The sequence below is a fragment of the Candoia aspera genome, chromosome 1 (assembly GCF_035149785.1).
Source record: "Candoia aspera isolate rCanAsp1 chromosome 1, rCanAsp1.hap2, whole genome shotgun sequence".
Taxonomy (NCBI): Eukaryota; Metazoa; Chordata; class Lepidosauria; order Squamata; family Boidae; genus Candoia; species Candoia aspera.
The window spans coordinates 87,448,279-87,470,359 of record NC_086153.1 but is presented as its reverse complement, the minus strand read 5'-3'; the positions used below and the strand labels follow the sequence as shown (position 1 = coordinate 87,470,359).

The 22,081-nt window shown below is 39.6% G+C and overlaps 1 protein-coding gene across 4 annotated transcripts in view; it reads left to right on the top strand.

Annotated features, from left to right (window-relative positions):
• The window catches only part of GRM1 (glutamate metabotropic receptor 1), a 180,490-nt gene extending 162,645 nt beyond the window's left edge, over nucleotides 1–17,845 (top strand). The window contains exons 9-12 of one of the 4 annotated variants that reach the window (XM_063308956.1): nucleotides 7,994–8,012; nucleotides 12,689–12,701; nucleotides 14,235–14,246; nucleotides 17,325–17,845. In XM_063308956.1, the coding sequence (XP_063165026.1) occupies nucleotides 7,994–8,012; nucleotides 12,689–12,701; nucleotides 14,235–14,246; nucleotides 17,325–17,489 (209 nt within the window). In that variant the 3' untranslated portion in view covers nucleotides 17,490–17,845. Of the gene's footprint in view, nucleotides 1–7,993; nucleotides 8,013–9,604; nucleotides 9,618–11,321; nucleotides 11,383–12,688; nucleotides 12,702–14,234; nucleotides 14,247–16,606 lie in introns of those variants that run through there. The other 3 variants (XM_063308965.1, XM_063308947.1, XM_063308974.1) reach the window with 3 other exon arrangements.
• The last annotated feature ends 4,236 nt before the right edge of the window (nucleotides 17,846–22,081 follow it).

Sequence of the window (22,081 nt, the reverse complement as noted above, 5' to 3'; positions counted from 1 at the left end):
TCAGGCCTCAGGGAACCCCTGCATGTTCAGGCTCAAATATAGGCCAGAAGTTACTATTATATTTGTTTCATGTGTAGGCCTATATATATGCATTAACAGTGTTCTTAAATTAAAAATAAAAAATGAAACTTACCTCTTTACTGTGAAGTTGCTCGAATTTGAAATAATTTTTTAAATAAATTGTGATCTCCCAGGGAACTCCTAGTGACCTTTCACAGAACCCTAGGATTCCACAGAAACCTGGTTGAGAAACCCTGATCTATAAGAATACATAAGAGCAATTTTGTCCCCAAACTAGGCCACATGAACATAGGCTTAAAAAGGTAATCAGTATCTTCCAATAATGCTTGCAATTTAATTGCTGACAATTTCTTGAATATCTTGCCCCCAAAGGGACATTACTGACAAGGTAGGTATTTGTCAAATCCAACTTCAAGGAAGACTTTTTCTTTTTTTGAGGTGACAGGCATCATTCCATTATTCAGTAATCGATTAACAGTTGCTTTGACTCAACTGATCAGTTCTCTGTGATTAAAAGAAATAAGCTGAGATGGGCTAACATTTGCCCATATTCTCAGACTCAGTAAATGTAATGAAAAGGCTTTTTGTGAAATTTAGTATATGCTCCAGAACTTATTTTATACTTCAGAAACTCTCCATGGCACAATTGCCTTCTAGGTTTATACTTAGTAATTAATGTTCATTTCAGTGACATAATTGCTTGACAACTGTAATGTGCCACACATCATTTTAAGTTGTACAGAAAACTGTGGCCCATCTTGTGAGTGGGTAGACAATTGTTCTGACATGCAGTGCCTGTAGAGGTTTACAGGGGCTTGCTAGTGCCAAGTTTGAAAAGAACTAGGACTTGGGACTTGCCTAGAAAAGGGCTTGAAAAGTCACATTGATGGCCTCATGGAGGGGCAAAAAGTATTTCACTTGGGACAAAGATTTATTTTAGACATGTTGGAAACATTTGTTTGGAATGGGAGGAAACAACCGAGACTTTCTGTGTTTGTGAGCATGTGTGTCTGGGTGTGTTTGTCTTGGAAAGGGCAAGAACCGGCACTCTTTACAGAGAAGCCAAGTCCCATTGGCCTCGGGTTGCAAAAGGACAGATGCCATAACACGACAGCCAGGCCTTGCAGCTTCGCCTCCAAGTGACACGGAGCACAGCTGCCAGTAAGAGCTACTGTCTAGCACATGGTCCATGAACTTGGACGGGAAAAGAAATGACAGCTTTATTCTCACCTATATTACTATATTTGTCATTTTAAATACTTTGATAATTGTATTTCAGTAAAATTGTTTTCCTTTGTAATGCAATCTATAGGTTTGTGTTTCATTTTATGCATTTTAATACATTTTTCTGCAAAGGCGTCTGTAGGTTTCACCAGACTCCCAAAGGGATCTATGACACAAAATGGTCAAGAACCCTTGGTCTAGTACATGCATGGTAAGTGAAAAGAGAGGTTTTCTTAACAAAGACTGCACTAACCCATGCATTCCTTGGGAACATTTATTTCTATAAACATATTACTACATCAGCTGAAGTAAGTAAGCTCATTCAAATTAAACCTGCCTGGGTACTTCTCAGTGTATCTGATACTTGCTAACAGTCATCTTGTATAGTATAGGCTCTTCTACATTTTATTATCTTTTTAAAATGCCACTTGTTCTTACTCAAAGCAATTAGAGTTCTGCAATAAATAAACACATTAGTTTTATGTTCATAATTAACACTTTTATCCGATAACTTACTGTAATTTGTCAGTAGCAAAAGTATCTCAGCTTTTTCAGTTTACTGCAGCTGTGTCCTCTGTCAAAACAGCATTCTTTTGCTCCTAATTTCCAAAGTATTAGAATGAAATCATTTTTTCTAATATTTTTTAACATTTAGACAATCATGCACTTCATATTACTCCATTTAACCTGCCTCTTAGTTTTAATAAATGCTGTATGTTGTTATCCAAGTACTATAATATTCCACACTCTGACATATAAATATTGCGCTAAATATTTACATATCAGACTCTCTCTAGCGAATCGTACCTCTCCTGGTTTTACTCACTGAATTTCCATCTTTTTCATAGATCTCAGAGAACTGTAACAAAAAATAACTGCCATTTTAAATATACATATTTATTTATTTATTTATCTAATTTGTATGTCACTTGACTCCCAATGACTCTGGGCAGTTCACAACAACTAAAACAAGGAAAATACAATAAAACCAATTAAAAAGAAGAAGAACAATGGGAAGAACAAGAGACCGGATGTCGTTTTAGAATTCCCCCTTCGGTGTGTTACCAATAACATAGAATTCAACAAGCCATGGCACATTTTATATTTTACTTTTGTAAGAAAATATGAAAAGAGTGTTGGAATTATCAGGGGTCAACTCAGCATTGTCTCATAAGCATAAGGGAGTCTCTCCAGCAAACACATCTCTATTGTGCTTGTGGGATGTCACATGGGTCACCTGATTTCCACTTCCTCCTCCTTCATGGGCTTGGGGATTAACAATCTCCATTACCTTTCTGGCAGACCTGCAAGCAGGAGCTACTGCAGGATGCAGCTCTTGCCCTATAGAAAGTGTCTACAAAGCACCAGGGATGATTAAATGCTTTCTACTATGAACCTACCTGTATCCAGATCTACTGAATAAAAGTAAGCTATCTCTATTTTTCTTCATCTAACTATAGAGTGAAGACTGAATTTATTTCTGAACATAATTAAACTTAATGTGCAAATTCCTTTTTTGGTTCACACTTCAACTCTGCAAGATTGCTGTTTGCTGCTTGGAGTTCTTTTATTAACCTTTAAAAACTCCATCGAAGAGGACAGGCGAATACAATTTTGCACCTCAGCCTGCAGGGATGTCCACAGGATATTGACACAAAAGTCAAGATGGTGGCTGCAACAGTGCAATCGAAACTCCACCTGGTTTTTAATGTGCTTTTTTTTACCACACCCTACAGAACCCGTCAGCTTGAGAAAATGCCACCTCCCTGCATGCCCCCAATTCTTCGTTCTCCCCAATCGGTTTCTCCGTTTCTGCCCCTCTGCAGCATCTGGAGCAGAAAGCAACCCAGATACTGATCTGTTGCTGCTCACTGCTTCTGGTCTTCCTCAAATAGTCAAAGGAACACCATTTGAGGAACATCCTTTTTCCATCTTCAGCTGATGGACTCTACTTTTGAGACTGGCAAGCCAATCGGATCTCAGATCTCATTCCCAAATGCCTTGGTCTGCGAAGAGCATCCCTGTCCTCAAAGAGTGAAGGTCAGGGAAGGAGGAAGCAAGATCTGTGATGGCGCCAGGCTCAGCTACACAATGGCTGGTTGCACTGCTGTAGGGGGATTTTTTTTTTAATATCCCCCCTTTTTTTAATCTCAGGAGAACAAAACAGTGGTCCTGTTCTCAGGTCCTTTCTCACAGAAGGCGGCGATTAAAGGCAAGGTCAGAGAAGGTGTGCTATATGGCCATCATTTTACCTCTGCAGGAAAGGAATGGCCATCTGCTTTGCTGGGCTGTAGTAAAGCAATAATTATAGTGTTGCTATGCAGGAGAGGAGCGGAGGCCGGGGCTGCAACATGGGCAACAGTGGTAGAGAAGAAGGAAGCTGCCACTAGCAGGGGAAGCAGGTCACCCAGAAGCCACTGGGAACAGTTTCTGGATGTGTTTGTGGGGAAGGGTTAACGTGCCTCTTTAAAACCAGAGTCTCACCGTGCCTCATGACAAGAGAGATTTCTGGCCTGGAACTGAGAGATCATGACTGGAGAAATTGGTTGCACTTAAGGTCTGTCCATACCATCTAGCTTTTGGTATTCTATATGCATATTGTTTCTTTTTTAATTATTATAATTAAATCCCGAAACTAGACAGATTGTTTTCCCTGAGGAACAGTTCAGCATCCAGACCTCAGGAAATGAAGTATGGGAGGCCCATCTGACGGCTTTTTAAAAATTAAAATGTGGCTCCATTGTGGACATTACTAAACCAACAGACAGATTGCATAGTAACCCATAACAAGCAGTCAGAAGAGACCATTGAGGAGAATCTGCTTTGCTTTGAAATAGGGCTTATGTGAAGTAGGTCTCTCAAACATTACATTGCTGTGCTTATACCTTAATTTAACCATACAGGTGATCGTTACTCCCTGCTCAGGCCATTGATGCTTTGTCATAACTCTGAGCAGCAATGTTTCCTCTGTAGTGCGACTCACAGCACAGAGTGAAATGGGGGAGAAGGCTGAGTTTATCTAATCTCTGATGTTTTTTGCTTTTTGCATAAGGAACAGCCTGCCATTATCTTCAGGAGTAACCATAAAACAAACTAAAGCAAGGATATGTATAAATAAGGTATGTTGAGCAAGGCCTTCCAGGAAGTTCCTCTCTGGGATGAAGTTTTCAGTGATTACTATTCACGTGATGTCTAGTTGTATTTAGGCCATCAGGTCCAACGTTCTGCTTAGTGGAGGAATGCAAGTTAAAGATGACTGCCTAGCCTCAACTTGAACACCTCCAGTGAAGGACCCCCTTTTTGGGTAAATTGGTTCCAATATCAAACTGATCTGTTGAGAAGTTTTTCCTAACACTCTATTGGCTGGGGAATTCTGGGAATTGAAGTCCACACATCTTAAAGTTACCAAGTTTGAAACACACTGCTCTAGAATGAGAGAGAGCAAGTCTAGGAAGCATGAAGACAGCCATATGCTCCACTTTTTCTTCTTTGTGCCTTGAAGCAATATTTTGTTGCTGAAGCATCTGATTTATTTTATAAATCTGTACCATGAGACAAAATTGCATTATGAAGCTCAGCATTTAGGAGAGAGTAAAGATGTACCAGGACTCATGAATGATGCTTATAACTATGCAGCATTTCTGTGTTTCCCAAGGTAGAGGATACAGATGCATTACTGTGGAAAATTAGGATGGAAAGTTCTCTTCATTGTTGTTTTGTGCATGAGTGTGTGTAGGTGCACATAATTTAATTTCTTGCTTGACTGGGTGTCATACCATTTACCCTTGTAATGGCAAACTTGTAAATATTTATAAGGCAAGCAAAGGGAAGAAAGTAAGATATGCAGAAATGTATCTCTTTAATAGTGAATTACACACAGCATTTTTTTCACCTGCACCTAGTATTCAGTTTATTTCTGTGGAGACCAAACCTTATTTGTAATTTGTAATCCAATTTAGAATGATATGCATATCAGAACTAATTTCTCTTTTTACCATATCTTTCAAGAGCCCAGTTTTGAAGCTAAATATCTGGTGATGATAGCAGTACCATGATTAAATAAACGTAGCAATCTTTGTTCATGATTTTTTTCAAAACATGTGTTGGGAAGTGTCATAAAAGAAGCTTGTTTGCATTATGTTTTTTTTAATATGTATATTATTGAATAAACAGCAGAGCAAAGGCATGTTTGTATTTAAGATAAAAATAAGCATTTTTTTGGAGTTGAGTTGTATTTGAAATTCTGAGAGAATGCGGTCAATGCTTCACAAAATGGTTGCCTTTGGAGATTTACCTGTTCAACACATGTTTGTGCAATGCTTATCATGGCCGGTCACAGAACACTTATGATCGAGCTTCCGGAATGTCCTCTGCCATTTCCATGGGATCTTTCTGAGGTCCAAAGATATTGCTGCAGATAACTACAATACTTAGAGGCTGGAGTTTTGCCTTGCATTTGCTGGCTTCCTATATTGTTGTTTATTCATTCAGTCGCTTCCGACTCTTCGTGACTTCATGGACCAGCCCACGCCAGAGCTTCCTGTTGGTCGTCAACACCCCCAGCTCCCCCAGGGACGAGTCCTCTAGAATATCATCCATCCACCTTGCCCTTGGTCGGCACCTCTTCCTTTTGCCCTCCACTCTTCCTAGCATCAGCATCTTCTCCAGGGTGTCCTGTCTTCTCATTGTGTGGCCAAAGTATTTCAGTTTTGCCTTGAATATCATTCCCTCAAGTGAGCAGTCTGGCTTTATTTCCTGGAGGATGGACTGGTTTGATCTTCTGGCAGTTCAAGGCACTCTCAGAATTTTCCTCCAACACCACAGTTCAAAAGCATCGATCTTCCTTCTCTCAGCCTTCCTTATGGTCCAGCTCTCGCAGCCATATGTTACTACGGGGAACACCATTGCTTTAACAATGCGGACCTTTGTTGTCAGTGTGATGTCTCTGCTCTTAACTATTTTATTGAGATTTGTCATTGCTCTTCTCCCAAGGATTAAGCGTCTTCTGATTTCCTGACTGCAGTCAGCATCTGCAGTAATCTTCGCACCTAGAAATACAAAGTCTTTCACTGCTTCTACATTTTCTCCCTCTATTTGCCAGTTATCGATCAAGCTGGTTGCCATAATCTTGGTTTTTTTGAGGTTTAGTTGCAAGCCAGCTTTTGCACTTTCTTCTTTCACCTTCATCATAAGGCTCCACAGTTCCTCTTCGCTTTCAGCCATCAAAGTGGTATCATCTGCATATCTGAGATTGTTAATGTTTCTTCCAGCGATTTTAACTCCAGCCTTGGATTCCTCAAGCCCAGCATGTCGCATGATGTGTTCTGCGTAAAAGTTGAATAGGTAGGGTGAGAGTATACAGCCCTGCCGTACTCCTTTCCCAATCTTAAACCAGTCCGTTGTTCCGTGGTCTGTTCTTACTGTTGCTACTTGGTCGTTATACAGATTCTTCAGGAGGCAGACAAGATGACTTGGTATCCCCATACCGCTAAGAACTTGCCACAATTTGTTATGGTCCACACAGTCAAAGGCTTTAGAATAGTCAATAAAACAGAAATAGATGTTTTTCTGAAACTCCCTGGCTTTTTCCATTATCCAGCGGATATTGGCAATTTGGTCCCTATTTCCTCTGCATTTTCTAAACCCAGCTTGTACATCTGGCAATTCTCGCTCCATGAATTGCTGAAGTCTACCTTGCAGGACCTTGAGCATTACCTTACTGGCATGTGAAATGAGTGTCACTGTTCGATAGTTTGAACATTCTTTAGTGTTTCCCTTTTTTGGTATGGGGATATAAGTTGATTTTTTCCAATCTGATGGCCATTCCTGTGTTTTCCAAATTTGCTGGCATATAGCATGCATTACCTTGACAGCATCATCTCGCAAGATTTTGAACAGTTCAGCTGGGATGCCGCCGTCTCCTGCTGCCTTGTTATTAGCAATGCTTCTTAAGGCCCATTCAACCTCACTCTTCAGGATCTCTGGCTCTAGCTCACTGACCACACCATCAAAGCTATCCCCAATATTGTTATCCTTCCTATACAGATCTTCCGTATATTCTTGCCACCTTTTCTTGATCTCTTCTTCTTCTGTTAGGTCCTTGCCATCTTTGTTTTTGATCATACCCATTTTTGCCTGGAATTTACCTCCAATGTTACTAATTTTCTGGAAGAGGTCTCTTGTCCTTCCTATTCTATTGTCTTCTTCCACTTCCACGCATTGCTTGTTTAAAAATAATTCCTTATCTCTTCTGGTTAACCTCTGGAATTTTGCATTTAATTGGGCATATCGCCCCCTATCACTGTTGCCTTTTGCTTTCCTTCTTTCTTGGGCTACTTCTAGTGTCTCAGCAGACAGCCACTTTGCCTTCTTGGTTTTCTCTTTCTTTGGGATGTATTTTGTTGCCGCCTCCTGAACAATGTTGCGAACTTCTGTCCAGAGTTCTTCCGGGACCCTATCTACTAAGTCCAGTCCCTTAAATTGATTCTTTACCTCCACTGCATATTCCTGAGGGATATTAGTGAGCTCATATCTAGCTGATCTGTGGGTCTTCCCTAATCTCTTTAGTCTGATCCTAAATTGTGCAATAAGAAGTTCGTGATCAGAACTACAGTCAGCTCCAGGTCTTGTTTTTACCGACTGTACAGATGTCCGCCACCTTTGGCTGCAAAGGATGTAGTCAATCTGATTTCGGTGTTGTCCATCTGGTGAAGTCCATGTATAAAGCCGTCTCTTAGGTTGTTGGAAGAGAGTGTTCGTTATGCAGAGTGAGTTGTCTTGGCAAAATTCTATCAGCCTATGTCCTGCTTCATTTTGTTCTCCCAGGCCATGCTTACCTGTAATTCCAGGTGTCATTTGACTGCCCACCTTAGCATTCCAGTCTCCCGTGATGAAAATAACATCTCTTTTAGGCGTGTTGTCCAGTAGGTGCTGCAGATCCTCATAGAACTGCTCTACTTCAGCTTCTTCAGCATCTGTGGTTGGGGCGTATATTTGGATCACTGTGGTGTTAGATGGCTTGCCCTGAATTCGAATTGAGATCATTCTATTGTTTTTTGCATTGTATCCAAGCACTGCTTTAGCCACTTTACTATTAATTATGAAGGCTACTCCATTTCTTCTGTGGTCCTCTTGTCCACAGTAGTAGATCTGGTGGTCATTTGATGTGAAGTGGCCCATTCCAGTCCATTTCAGTTCACTGACGCCCAGAATGTCTATCTTTAATCTTCACATCTCACCAATAACCACATCCAATTTGCCCTGGCTCATAGATCTTACATTCCAGGTTCCAATGGCGTGTTGATCCTTAGAACATCGGATTCGCCGTTCACCACCAGCACCGTCGGCCGCTAGCCGTCCTTTCGGCTTTGAGCTAGCTGCGTCATCACGTCTGGGGCTAGTTGAGCTCATCCTCTGTTCCTCCCCAGTAGCATTTTGACCATCTTCCGACCTGGGGGTCTCATCTTCCGATGGTATACCGACATATCTCTGGTTGTACTGATCCATTTAGTTTTCACGGCAAGAATCCTGGGGTGGGTTGCCATTACCTTCCCCAGGGATCGCATTTAGTCTGACCTCTCTGTCATGACCTTCCCGTCTTGGGTGGCCCTTCATGGTTTAGCTCATGGCATCATTGAGGTGCTCAAGCTCCAGCACCACGACAAGGTAACGATCCTTTGCTGAAGGGCTTCCTATATAGCTTTAATTAAAAACAAACAAACAAACAGTCCGATAAAGCAGCAAGCCTGGATGGTAGCAAGGGAAGTGTCTGAGGGCACATTGATGTCTGTGGACATCACTTTATCAATCCCTGATATAAAGACGTTTATGCAGTCTTTTCTGGAGAAGGGCAAAAGTCTCCCAGTTCATGAATATGAAGGCTTGCTGCAGTAAATAACAGAAGATTTATGTTTGCTTGAATTATCAATACTTCAAAATACAAGAGTAATCGCTTAGACTTCTGATGTATGTTTTCCTCAGATCCAATCTTATCCCAGGTTTTCCCTGCAGATGGACCCCTATCCTATGCAAAAATGTTGCTTAAGCAGCAGAGTTCTTATTTGCAAGAGCATGCCTGCAAGAGGTTTTCCAAGCCAAGAATTTATGCAGCTGTAAGGTTTTCACATTTCAGTTCTGTGGTAGTCAATGAGACTTGTAATATTTCATCACATGCCCACTGGCAGACGGCAACTGTCTCTTTCCTGGCAGGCGGGAGATCGCCTCTTAACTGCTACGGAAGAGGCTAGGATTAGCAAGAAAGAAAGGAACTTAAGGAAGACATTTGGCAGACAAACTGAGGAGAACCTTCTCTGACCACATTCAGCCCACCAGCAGGAGTTTTCCTATGTGTGCCCTATAGAGCTGGGCTCTGGGTCATTCATCTATTCATCAGTGCAGGGAAACTTTTTCAACCCAAGGACTACATTAGGAAAACTACAGAGTTCATCCACACGTCCTGCTTGTTGTGGCACCAAGGCACCCCACCGTTCCTGGGGAAATGTCCCCACAACCTAGCCTCCAACCCATCAGCAGCCCTCTACTGAGGCAGGCTGAAGTAAGTCTAAGGTCTAATGGCTTTTAATGGCTAATAGTTTTCCCCACTATTGCAGCAGAAGACCTCCCTAGCATCAGCATTCATGTGACAAGATAACCTTGACTAGTTTGAATCTTGATTTGGTTTTTTTGTGGCATTTGGTTAGCTTGTAAGTCAGTATATTACCCTTGAGAAATTTGTTACTTCGGTGAACAGGTTTGGTGTATTGTGTGAACACAGCCAGTTTATTTCTCCCCACCTCTTTGCCTTTCATACCACAGCATGAGCTTCCTTCTATCATAGAGTTTCATTATAGCAGAATAGTAAAAATAGAGGAACTATGTGTGTTAATTGATGAAGCGGTGATCAAACTACCATTTGAATAAAGACAGTGGTTTCTCTCTGGAAGCTTTACATATGGAGCACAGAATATTTATGAGCATTTCATAATATCACACACCAATTTAATATGTTGTCAGGGTGGGAAGTTACAAACTGACAGGTAAGTGACAGTTTCTGTTTACTTCATCTGGTTTTGTTATGTTCATATGACACTTCTGACAGTGGTATAACTATTTTTTTCTAGTAAACCATTGATCAGCATATTCATTAATGTGGGCTAAAATAAGGTATTTGGCAAGAGCAAATTATGAAAATGCGACAAAGGAATGGTGGATCCAGTGCACTGTGTAAAGCTATCAACTCTTCAAAAAAGAAATAAACATACTGTATGTGCATTCTTTTGAAACGTTCAGTCAGTAGGCAAGGAAGCACTCATACATTATACCAATCCCTAAATACATTTGACACATTGTAAAGTCACCTTGCAGATAAATCCACAAAAGTTATTAACCCAACTTTCCTCTCCTTGACTTAGCCATCCACATAATTCCTTCTGCCCAATCAATAGTCACAGGGAAGAAAAAAAAGGTATTACTTGTTTGCCTGGAATTAATTCTTCCTCACAACAGGGAACCAGACAAACTGTTTAAGGGGGTCTGCAATACATTCTGATCTGCCCACCACAGTTGCTAGAGTTGTATTTGATTAATGAAATCTCTGAATTTTCACAGGAAGCTGGGATAGGTTAAGTGATACGTCTCTCTCATTTTAGCACTGAAAGAGAACACAAGGTCATTCCAACGGTGCTACTGGAGGCAGTGTCCTAGGAGAGGATAGATTTCAACCTATCCCAAGAGTATTGCATTTCCACATTGGCTTTTAAACACAACAAAGGTGATCAAGAAAGGAACACTGTGCAAAGAACGTCAGACCTCTATCAGTGTAGAACCAAGGAAGCAGTTCAGCCATTAATGGTGCAATTCCTGCACAAATTTCTTGGAAGTCAGTCCCTTTTGAGTTCAGTAGGGCTTCCTCCCAGGTAAGCAAGCATAGGATTGTAACCTGAGTAATACAGACATGGTGGAGAAATGGGAAGATGTCCAAGGAAGGTGGAACATAGCACCCTACTGAGTGGTACAACTGTCCTGGATGTGGATGTGGATAACCACTCACTAGGTATCTTTTTCTTTTCAATCCTCAGGAAGAGGCAACCAGAATTCCCGCCCACCAGCCAGTGTCCGTCGGCACATGTGCAGCTTTGAAAACCCCCAAACTGCAGTGAATGTGTAAGAAAAGCTGCATGACAAACAGTGGTGTATTTTTTTTAACCCATTGCTTTCTCTTTCTCATGACTTTCTCATTTCTAATAATGGTGCATGCCATTAATGATAGAAAAGTCGTGTATGTGTCCCATTTTTCCCACTGCCTTGACTTGCTCGTCCATATATTCTTTAAAGGACACTGTCAAATAATTTTTGAAAGAATTTTTTTTTCTGTTTTTCATGGTTGTCACTTCAACATCTGCTGGCTGAATTGCAAAAGGGAAAAAAAATAGTTTACCTGTTCATTTTATCTTTCCCACATTTAGCCCACAGTTTTTCTTGTTCACGGTTTTGTATAGAGCTGAAGTGGTCTTCTTTCAACGACAGCTTTCCATTTTCTCTAGCAGCTTCAGCTGCATCCTGGCTGTGTCCAGTTCTTCTGGCATACTGAGGGCTTCAGAAATATTCAGCTGGTAGGCCAAATACAAAAATTCTCACTGATGAACATGACTGCATTTAGTTGGCCGTACTGGAATCTTGGAAGATGAAAAACAGACCAATGAGATAGAAGATATTAATCATTACTTATTATATATTTCTTCTTTCTTTCTTATTGCATGAAAGGTTTCACAGTTAAGCAAGATTTAAAAGCCACAGATTTGAGCTGAGTGAAATCTGTTTAGTAAGTAGAATGATGATATAGCAAGAAAAAAATTTTTTTTTAAATAGTTGCATGGTAGAAAGGGGAGCCCACATACAGTAGATTATTAAGGATAAATTTCAAATCATGTTGAATTGAATCTGCTTTCCCCAGAATGTTTGAAAGTCTAGGTGGGCAAAACGGCAATAAACTGAACACACAGAAGAAAGTAATGCAGGATAAAAGAAGAAAAAAATGCTGCTGAGTGATGAAGGGGCTTTTTAGCCAAAATGAAGAGACTTCACAAAAATAACCTTTGGGTCAACATTTCAATACAGGTGCCATAAATTTAACTCAAAATGAATTTTCCAAGCAAATTTTGAGTTTATTTGCCAAACATCCAGTCGAAGAAATGTCAATGGAAATTTTAGAAATAATTATCAAGTGTTCTCAGTATTATATGACAATGGGAAGTTGCCAGTCCATACAAAATAGAATCCAATGAAATAGGTGCATTATTAGTCATCAACATTGTGGACAAGATTGAAGTCATCACTGGAACTTTTGTTGGGATGTAATAGTAAAGGTAAAGGTTTCCCTTGACATTTAGTCCAGTCGTGTCCGACTCTAGGGGGCAGTGCTCATCTCCGTTTCAAAGCCGAAGAGCCGGCGTTTGTCCGTAGACACTTCCGTGGTCATGTGGCCGGCATGACTACACGGAACGCCGTTACCTGCCCGCTGAAGCGGTACCTATTAATCTACTCACATTTGCATGTTTTCGAACTGCTAGGTTGGCAGGAGCTGGGACTAGCAACGGGAGCTCACCCCATCACGTGGATTCGAACCGCCGACCTTCCGATCGGCAACCTCAGCAGCTCAGTGGTTTAACCCGCAGCGCCACCGCGTCCCTATTGTAATATGTAATGTTAAAGATAAATATTAAAGATAAATAAAGATGTAATACTCATGGAGAAAAAAAACTTGTTCAGGAACTGGAATTGCTGCCAACATTGATTTAAAATAAAATTCAGAATGTGTTGCCAGGACAGACAGTCCAGATATTTCCAGAAGTCAATAAGAGTTTCAATAAAACTAGTACAGTAAATGTAAAATAAATTTAAGATGATTTTCTAGAATACAGTACTTGCATTCCTTAGTATCGAAAATGGGTATAAATGGATATGAAGTTACCCTAAATGGCAAGTGTAAGCAACTTTCTCATGGCTCGGATTATCATCCTTTCTCTGATCAGCTGAAGAACCACATGGAACTTCCCTGAAAGGGTGTTGAGCTGTTCTCTTCAGCCCATTTTTTTCTAAAGGGGGAGCAAGGTTCAGGATGGGAATAGGAGTGGTAAGCCTCTCGCCCCCACTGACCAAAAATCACAGTGCTGAAGTCAGTGGTAAAATCACTGAATTTCAGTGGAGTGATTTTGGGGCATATTTATTAGTTCTGTTGGGTCAGAATGGAAATTGGAGTGGTTTGTCTCCAGAGGATTCCTGCTCCTATTTCTAACCTTATTTTGGAGAAAAGGAACAAAAAAAAAAAAAAGCACCCACCCCAAATCATTTTGCTGTAAAATTTAAGTGTCATGATCTCAGGCAGCTAGCAAAGAATAAATGGGTTGCTGGATTGCCAAACTCTGCCCATAAATATGAAAGATCTGTTAAAATATTCAGAATGCAGTATATATTGGAAAGTTTAGGGCAATTCATAGATTCTTAGCCTATAAACATGCTGATCTTAATATCTGAAACACCACTGAAGATTAACAACCTAGCTGTGACTATAACACAACATTTTAGCTATACAGGTTGTCCTTGCTTAGTGACCACAATTGGGACCAGCAACCTGGTCGTTAAGCAAAGCATTCACTAAGTGAAACCACAACTGTGCTTATGACCTTACTTCAGCTTTTCTTTGCTTTACAGACCTGCAAAGGTTGTAAATGTGAGGATTGGTTGTAAAGTTACTTTTTCATCACTACTGTAACTGCAAACGGTCACTAAACAAGGCAGTTGCTAAACAAGGACTACTGGTATGAGGTATAATCCAGCAGGTAAACAGATTTGGGTGCATTTCATTTCAAGGAATGGAAGTTTTTTGAGATGATATTGTTGTTGTCAGCCTTTAATCCATAAAGCTTTCTCAGAATAAAGAATGGTGTGTTACAAACAAAATCAACTCTCAAAGCAACCTCACTGAAATGGAGCAGTATAAGTCTGTGATTCTATATCTTCTTGCCTGGGAGTCAGCCCCACTGAGCTGAAAGGCACTTTGTGTGTGTGTGTGTGTGTGTGTTTACATATGTGGGTGTATACCAATATATATGAGTTGTGCTTTCACTGTGTCATTTTTATATGCATTAATCAGTATAATTGTTCAATATATTCTGTACTGCCGTGTGTTTTACATTCTATACCTATATAAAAGTATAAAATCCAATCCCACACATATTACAGAGCATCTTTGGCCTGTTTTCTGATCATCAAATACATTGTTTGAACTTGCCCATCTAAATTTGGAGATTGCTTCATTGTCTCCTACAGAAAAATTTCCAATACTACTAATTTATAAATTATGTACAAGAAAGATAAGGCTTTCCACCAAGCTTTCCCAACTAAATAACCCCAGTGGCACCCATTAAAAAGACTTCAGCTTTTTACATGTAAGCAGCTAGAGGAAATTTCCATCTAAAATGTATTCTATGCCTTGATTTATTCCTATCTGAGGGTGTCTGCATAGACCTTCATTTGAGAAATAACTGGGCTTCAATCTATAGAATTACAGGACTGGATAAAATGTCCATTTATCTAGTTCAGCATTTACATTGTCACACAGCACATCCATCAGCTGTTGAGAAATTAGCTGATAACTTCAAACCATAGTGCATTGCGAAGCAAGTAATTTCCATCAGAAGGTGCTAACTAGGTACATCCACATAAAGCTAACATAGAATTAGATCATTGCAGTCTCTACTCTGAGCAGCAGAGAGCCTGCAGCAGAATGTTTACGCATCACACACACACACACACAAACTATTATGCTCTAACCCAGCTAACCTGACTCTTTCATAACTTCCATCATAAACTCTTCTTTAAGTGAAAAGTGTTTCACTTCACATTTCAATCCATTCTTCAGAACAAAATACTTCCTTACTTCCATGTTACATAGAACAAATCACAAAAAATACCAGCCTTTAAAGCTATTTTACAGGACTGTTTTGTTATGCCACACTCCTACAGTGTCTAACAACATAACATACCTACAAAAAAAATCCACTAACCATCTAAAGCTGCCACTGCAATTAATACGGATGGTAAGCCGTCATCACCCCAAAGAATTCTCAGAGTAACAGTCTTGCTTAATGTCATGTGTACCTACACTGTTGTTGTGATTCTCATTCATTACAGTACTTTCTTGGTGCTTCCATATCATAAGCGTAGCCTGTTTCTAAACAGTGGGATTGTCCTAGAGCAAACAGACATAAATATGGTCTACCTTTTGTCATCCTTTTAATTTCTTTCCCCCAAGTATTTAAGGTCGTTTATACTTACTAAATGTATAATATATTTACTGGTATTAGGTATGTCTGCATTTGTGTTTTAAGACATCTGTCATCATAGATTGTACAACGGATTTTTTTTTTGCAGTATATACACAAGGGCAACAGTGCAATGTATGTGCCATGAGAAAGGTAATCCTCAAACTTCCATGACTCTAATGGAACAAATGCAATAGATGAATGAGAATATTTCTGACGTAATTCCACCCATCCACAAATTGGACCTAAGAAGTTTTGCATTACTGTTTTTACCACATCCAGACAAATGTCTGTGTTGTGAAAATTGTTGCAAGTGAAATGCAAATCAAATGATACAGACTTTAGATTATATAAGTTTTAGTCCCCTTTAAATATGGAAGTTGAGTTTCTGCACTGAATAACCTCCTCTGTGTGTGGAAATTCTATGTCTTAGGTGCATGCATTTATTTTATGTTTGTTAAGAATAATAGGCTGACAACAGAGCAGGAGATGGACCTTTCCATTTCCCATTCACCACCCTTTCTCCTCCTTAAACACAGAGGCTGCTTGCTTTTAAAAGAGAAGCTGAACCTGAAGAAAGCTGCTGTTATAATTAATAGTAACAACATTTTACCTCATTCACCCTAACAATATTTAATTTAAAAAATATATGTTTGTCACAGTCATTGCTGTTAACGTTTCTCTGCACCTCCTCCCCTGCTAGTTTATAAACTGGGGGTGGAGAATCTTGGAATCAGCTCATCTGCTATTCCTTACAAACGTTTCAGGGAGAGGGAATGAAGAGCCATTACCTCCTGTGTTTGGTGGCAGCGATGCATATTCTGCCACACGTTGCTCTGTCCACAACGTCTGAAACTAACAGAGAATAATTTGCCTTCATCTGCAGACAGCAAGAACTTCCAGATTTAAGAACAGCTGCAGTTGTTTCTCAGAGGAACTAACACTACAAAGCACACAGGGATTTTGTAGGATAACATTGTTGTGGTTGCCTATGTCTGCCTATGCAAATGTGAATAAACCCATCTTTATTTTATTTCTAGTTCTAATGGCAAGTCTGTGTCATGGTCTGAACCAGGTGGAAGAGAAATTCCCAAGGGACAACATATGTGGCACAGGCTCTCAGTGCATGTGAAGAGTAAGGAGCTGGGATGCAATCAGACAGCAGTGATCAAGCCCCTAACCAAAAGCTATCCAGGTCCAAGCAAGAGCCTCACTTTTTCAGACATCAGCAGTAAGACTTTGTACAACGTTGTGGAGGAGGAAGGAAGGGAGTCAGTGCACGTCAGCCAAATGAGTAGTCCTTCCATGGTTGTACCCAGGAGAGTGATGGTGATGCCTCCACCCCAGGCAGCAGCAGAAGACATACAGAGTCCCAAAGTCCTGCCACCCCCACCCCCACCCCCGCGATCCATTATGGAGCAGCTGCACGGTGTGGTCCACAAATTTGCCACTGGCATTCCTGATTTCAATGCTGTAATGCCCGTGTCTGGCGCAGGAAATGGATTGAGGCCCATATACCATCCTCCGGCAATGCAGCAACAGATACTGCCACTACAAATGGGCACTTTCAGTAAAGAGCCAGTTTCACTCCCATCTGAAGAAGAGGAAGAGGAGGAGGAAGAAGAGGAAGAGGAGGAGGAAGAAGAAGAAAATGAAAAGTTTAAGCTTATCCAAGAGTATGTGTACGAGAGGCCAGGAAATTTAGAGGAGGAGGAAGATGAAGAAGAGGAACAGGCCACCAGCAAACTGACTCTAGAGGATTCACCAGCACTGACACCTCCATCTCCTTTTCGAGATTCGGTGGCTTCAGGCAGTTCTGTGCCCAGTTCTCCTGTGTCCGAATCAGTGCTTTGCATACTTCCCAATGCAACTTGCACCTCTGTTGTTTTGAGGGATTACAAGCAAAGCTCATCCACTTTGTAGAACAGAGGCTGCTCTGGTGAAAGCAAGTAGAGATTGTCTTCTCTCTCAGCTCTGATTGGATGGGGAGAAATAGCACAAGCCCTGTGGGGCAAGTGAAGACCAGTGAGCACGGTGTACGTGGTGGGGCAAAAATTTGTATCCTGCACTAAATCCATTAGAGGGCTCCAGTTCTTTACCTGTTGTGTGTGTGGTTTTGTTTTAAAAAAGGAAATAATTGTGTTCAAGAGTAGTGTATTCTGAGAAGACCATCGGAATTCTGACAAAGCACAAATCCCATATACAACTTCTATAGCAAAAAGACAGCATAATAGTAACACACAGTGTTCACAAATACACAGTCACATCATATACTCTCTTGGCAACACTTGAATATGACTGCGCAATTTTATCTCCAGGATGTGCACCACCATTGAATGCAGCAGATACTATACCGTAATGCAGCAACATTTGCTTGGAAGGAGAGAATATATTTTGTTAAACTTTTTTAGGTGGAAATAGCAAGACATCTCCTGAAATTTATGTTGGGGATGCCACCTAGCATGTTAGCATATAGCTCATAAAGAATATTTAGAAAAACTGATCTAGTATTTTCCCCCTGGTTTACTGATTTTAAAAAGACTGGAGTAAAACGTAAGAAAATCAGAAAAATCTGTTGACATAATCAAGTCCAAAATCCCTGTAGTTTTGAAATCTTAGATTTGCCATTGTAGAAGCCAGAAGCCAGGTGACTATACTGTTAACACTACATTCCCTGTAGCAAAACAATATTTACCGACTCGACTTTAATAATCCAGTGAGATTGCCATGTAATTACGTTGTTTGTTTGTGTTACTATGGAAACAACTACATATAAAATAATTATATATTTTCAGCAACAATTATTACTTTAAGCAAAAAGCTGTTCTTAATAGCAGTTCATTAGATTCATAGTAGATGCAAGAGAATGAATGTTTCTGTCTTTGCGTGTGTGCGTGTATATGTAACTGTATACAACATGTGATGTGTAACATCTAATAACTGCCACTGGAGGATTGTCCTAGAAATATATTATGAATATTTTTATGTTGGAATCATGTTTTATATTGCATTGTTTAAAAACATATTATAAACCTTTGAAGATTTGTATGTTGTGCTGAAACATTTTTGAAGAGCTAAGCCACCCCTTGTAACAGGGTGTTTGATTTTGCTGATATATTTGCCGTGTGGAATTATGCTGTTGAAAATAATCAGTGCTCCAATAAGTTGTTATTTCATGTGATTTAAGAAAATGTGTTTAATAAAGAATGCACCTCTTTTAGAAGTTTTGCACATGGCAGTATTAAACCTTAAACAGAACCTTCAGAAAAAAATATTTAAACCTTGTTTAGCTTCCTTTGGAAAAGTAAAATGTATTTTTGCTGTAGTAAATACATAAATTTGCTCCCTGCTTTAGCAAAATCCATGTACCTGACACCATCCTCTATTGCCATTTTTCTACTCCTGCTCTATAGATTTTCCCCAGTTTCAGGGTATCCCTCGCTTTTCCAAATTTATATCATCATCATCATCATCATCATCATCATGCTTTGAATAGATTTGTGCCCACTCTGTTTCTTTCCTATCTTCTTTCTTCATTATTGTCATCGAAGGAGAGGAGAGTTAAATTGAAATCAAAATCCAGACCCAGGGAGAATTTGGAAAACCATAGAGTTGTACCCAGGTGAATCTGCATAGAAGAACAATTGCAAGATAATTTTTTTGTCTTTTCTGTCATATCTCCTTCTAAAAGTCACTCCTCTGGATACTGGTGTAGCAATAATCAGACTTGCAAGATCCTGTTATTACAGCCAGTCTCAATAAAAGTAGCTTTAGTCTTCCTGTAGAATTGATTTCTTGGTCTGGTCTACCTAGTGGGGCTGACACCAATCTTGCAAGGCTCACTATATTGTCTTTGCTCCTCCTTCTTATACTGTAGTTCAGTGAATTAGGGAGGTATCTGAGTCACTTTCAAACATTTTCTGGACTTCTGTCAAGGTCATCTGCCTTACTCCCTACACACGTTGCTCTGACTTCTCCTTCTAGAACTACATCCTCCTAATAGAGCATCAGCTTCTTCTCCTGTATCTTTCTGAAGCACCCCAAACCTCAGGAGCAATCATTCATATAATCTAAAGAGAGCTTTGCAGCAATGGTTTTATGCCGGAAAAAAAATCTGGAAAATATCTGAGGCACATGTAAGATTGACCAAGAATCAGAGGTAGGCTAGCAGGCACCAAGCTATGTAGGCCTCTGAAACACAATTTACTCTTTGGGATATCTGGAGCTTCTGTGTCCCTCCACACCAAAGTTGCACAACTTCCTTTTTTCAGACAGGGCAAAAGGTTCTTGGAAAAATGTATTCAACTGAAAGTAAGTGGGGTTTTCATATCTGTAGTGATTGTAAGAATTTGATTGTCTGACCAACTACTATGGTCTAGTGGTTAAGGTGCTGGCTAGAAACCAGGCGACTGTGAGTTCTAATCCCACTTTAAGCATGAAAGCTGGCTGGGTGACCTTGAGCCAGTCACTCTCTCTCAGCCCAACCCACCTCACAGGGTTGTTGTTGTATTAGGTATAATCCTCACCTTGAGTTGTTTATAAAAATAATAAAGGTGGGATGGAAATTAATTAATTAATTAAAAATACTATGGTATACTTTACAGCTTATCCTAAAAAACTGACCACAAAATATAATCATAATATATGAAAGAACAAATAATAATAAAGTCAGCTCAGAGATAAGGAATTTAGTAACTTCATTTGTATTCATATCATAAATTACACCTCCAATTTTCCAGCAACAGTACTTTATACATAAGAGAAGAGACTTAGATAGTCTTTTACCATACAATTCTATAAAAATCCATTCAAAAACAGGTAAGTTAGCCCAGCAAGGGAGTTTTGACCATATACTAACATTTTCACATTTACTGAACTAAGTTCATTTTTATCCAGTACCTGCAATTTAGCAACTAAATAGAAATGGGCAAGAGCCAAGGTCATGCAAATAATGTCTTACACAACAGAACTTTCAATTCTCCTCCTGTGGACCACCGCATCTTTCTAAAATCTGTCCCATAGGATCTCCAAATCCCCTGAAGCACAGTGTAGCAGACAGTGGGGTAGACAAGCACAGTGAAGTACAGTGGAAAGCACTGGGGATACAGGAACATTTCATTAATATTGGCTACTTTAGCTAAATTATGTGAGTTACCTACTACTTAAAATGCATAATGTGGTTATTCTGGATGAAAGATAAATAGCACTACATAGTAGGAATCAGCAAAATGGCACCCACAGCTACCTGAGGTGCCCTACAAAGTAAAAATTGTTGGAATTTCATAGTATCTTTAACATTCTTACTTGAAATCTAATGAGATCTCTAATGAGATCTCAACAATCCTGGCAAAAAAGGGGGCATTCTTTGAGATCCTAGACGTCCATCAGAAGATTTCTGCAATTTTTGAATAGTAGGCAGACAGTCGGTACTGCATGAGAACGAAAATGGGCTTGACAAACAAGAAAAATGGCTATCTCTGCAGTACAGTATAGCAGAACATAATTTTCTTTAGCTAAGTTGGTTCTACAGTGTTGATCTGAACCGGAACATCATCTGAAATTGGATAATACTGTATTGTTCCCATTTTTAAAGTTACAAGATCAACAAAGCACAAAAAAACAAGATGTCATACTGTATATCTTCTGTGCTAGTTAGATATGGCAATTTGTATTCTGTTCTGGCCAATCTGAATGAAATAAGCATTAATTTTATGAAAATATCTATAAGCAACATTTTTATTAATTCTTCATATATTAGCTTTTAATTTGTAGCCAAACTAGGAACTGGATACTACTGTCTCTCTGAAAGGCAAGATCTCACAAAATATGTTACTGTACAAATTTCTGAGATATCTGTGAAAGTTTTCTTTGGGGTCTATTGTATGATTAATTAAAATTATCTTTATAATATTGTCTAACAAGTATTTTATATTTATTATGATAGAAAATTATGTTATCATAATTCAAAATATAAATTGCATATCCCTAAAATACCAGTTCAGAGATCTAGTCCCTGGTATGCTGAGGGACTGATTCACACATGCACTTATATCATTCATTTTCCAAAGAATTATCATTTCATACACTGACTGAACTAGACTGAACTTGCTTTTCTCTGTTTATGTCCCAGTCAGCTGCTCTTTCAGAATAAAGCCTGCAACCACATAGTATATGGTACTGAACAGCTGGATCATTTCTTATTGTAGCAGTTAGATGAAATATAGAAGTGGACATGCACACATACACTGCGGTTAACGTTTGCATGATATATTTACCAGTGGTTAACCAAAACATGATTTACTCAACCCAAAGTTCTAGTTTTGCACAATCCTAATCTGTTCATATGGGCTGCTTTTACCTAGCATGCTAAGAAATTGTATGTGGCTAGTTTGTGCCTAGTTTGTTGTGCAAACACAACCTAATACATAGCACATTGGAGAGACTCTCTAGGACCTACTGAGCATCTGAAAAAAGACTTAATTGAATGTAGAAACTGACTCCCCCATTAATTTAAT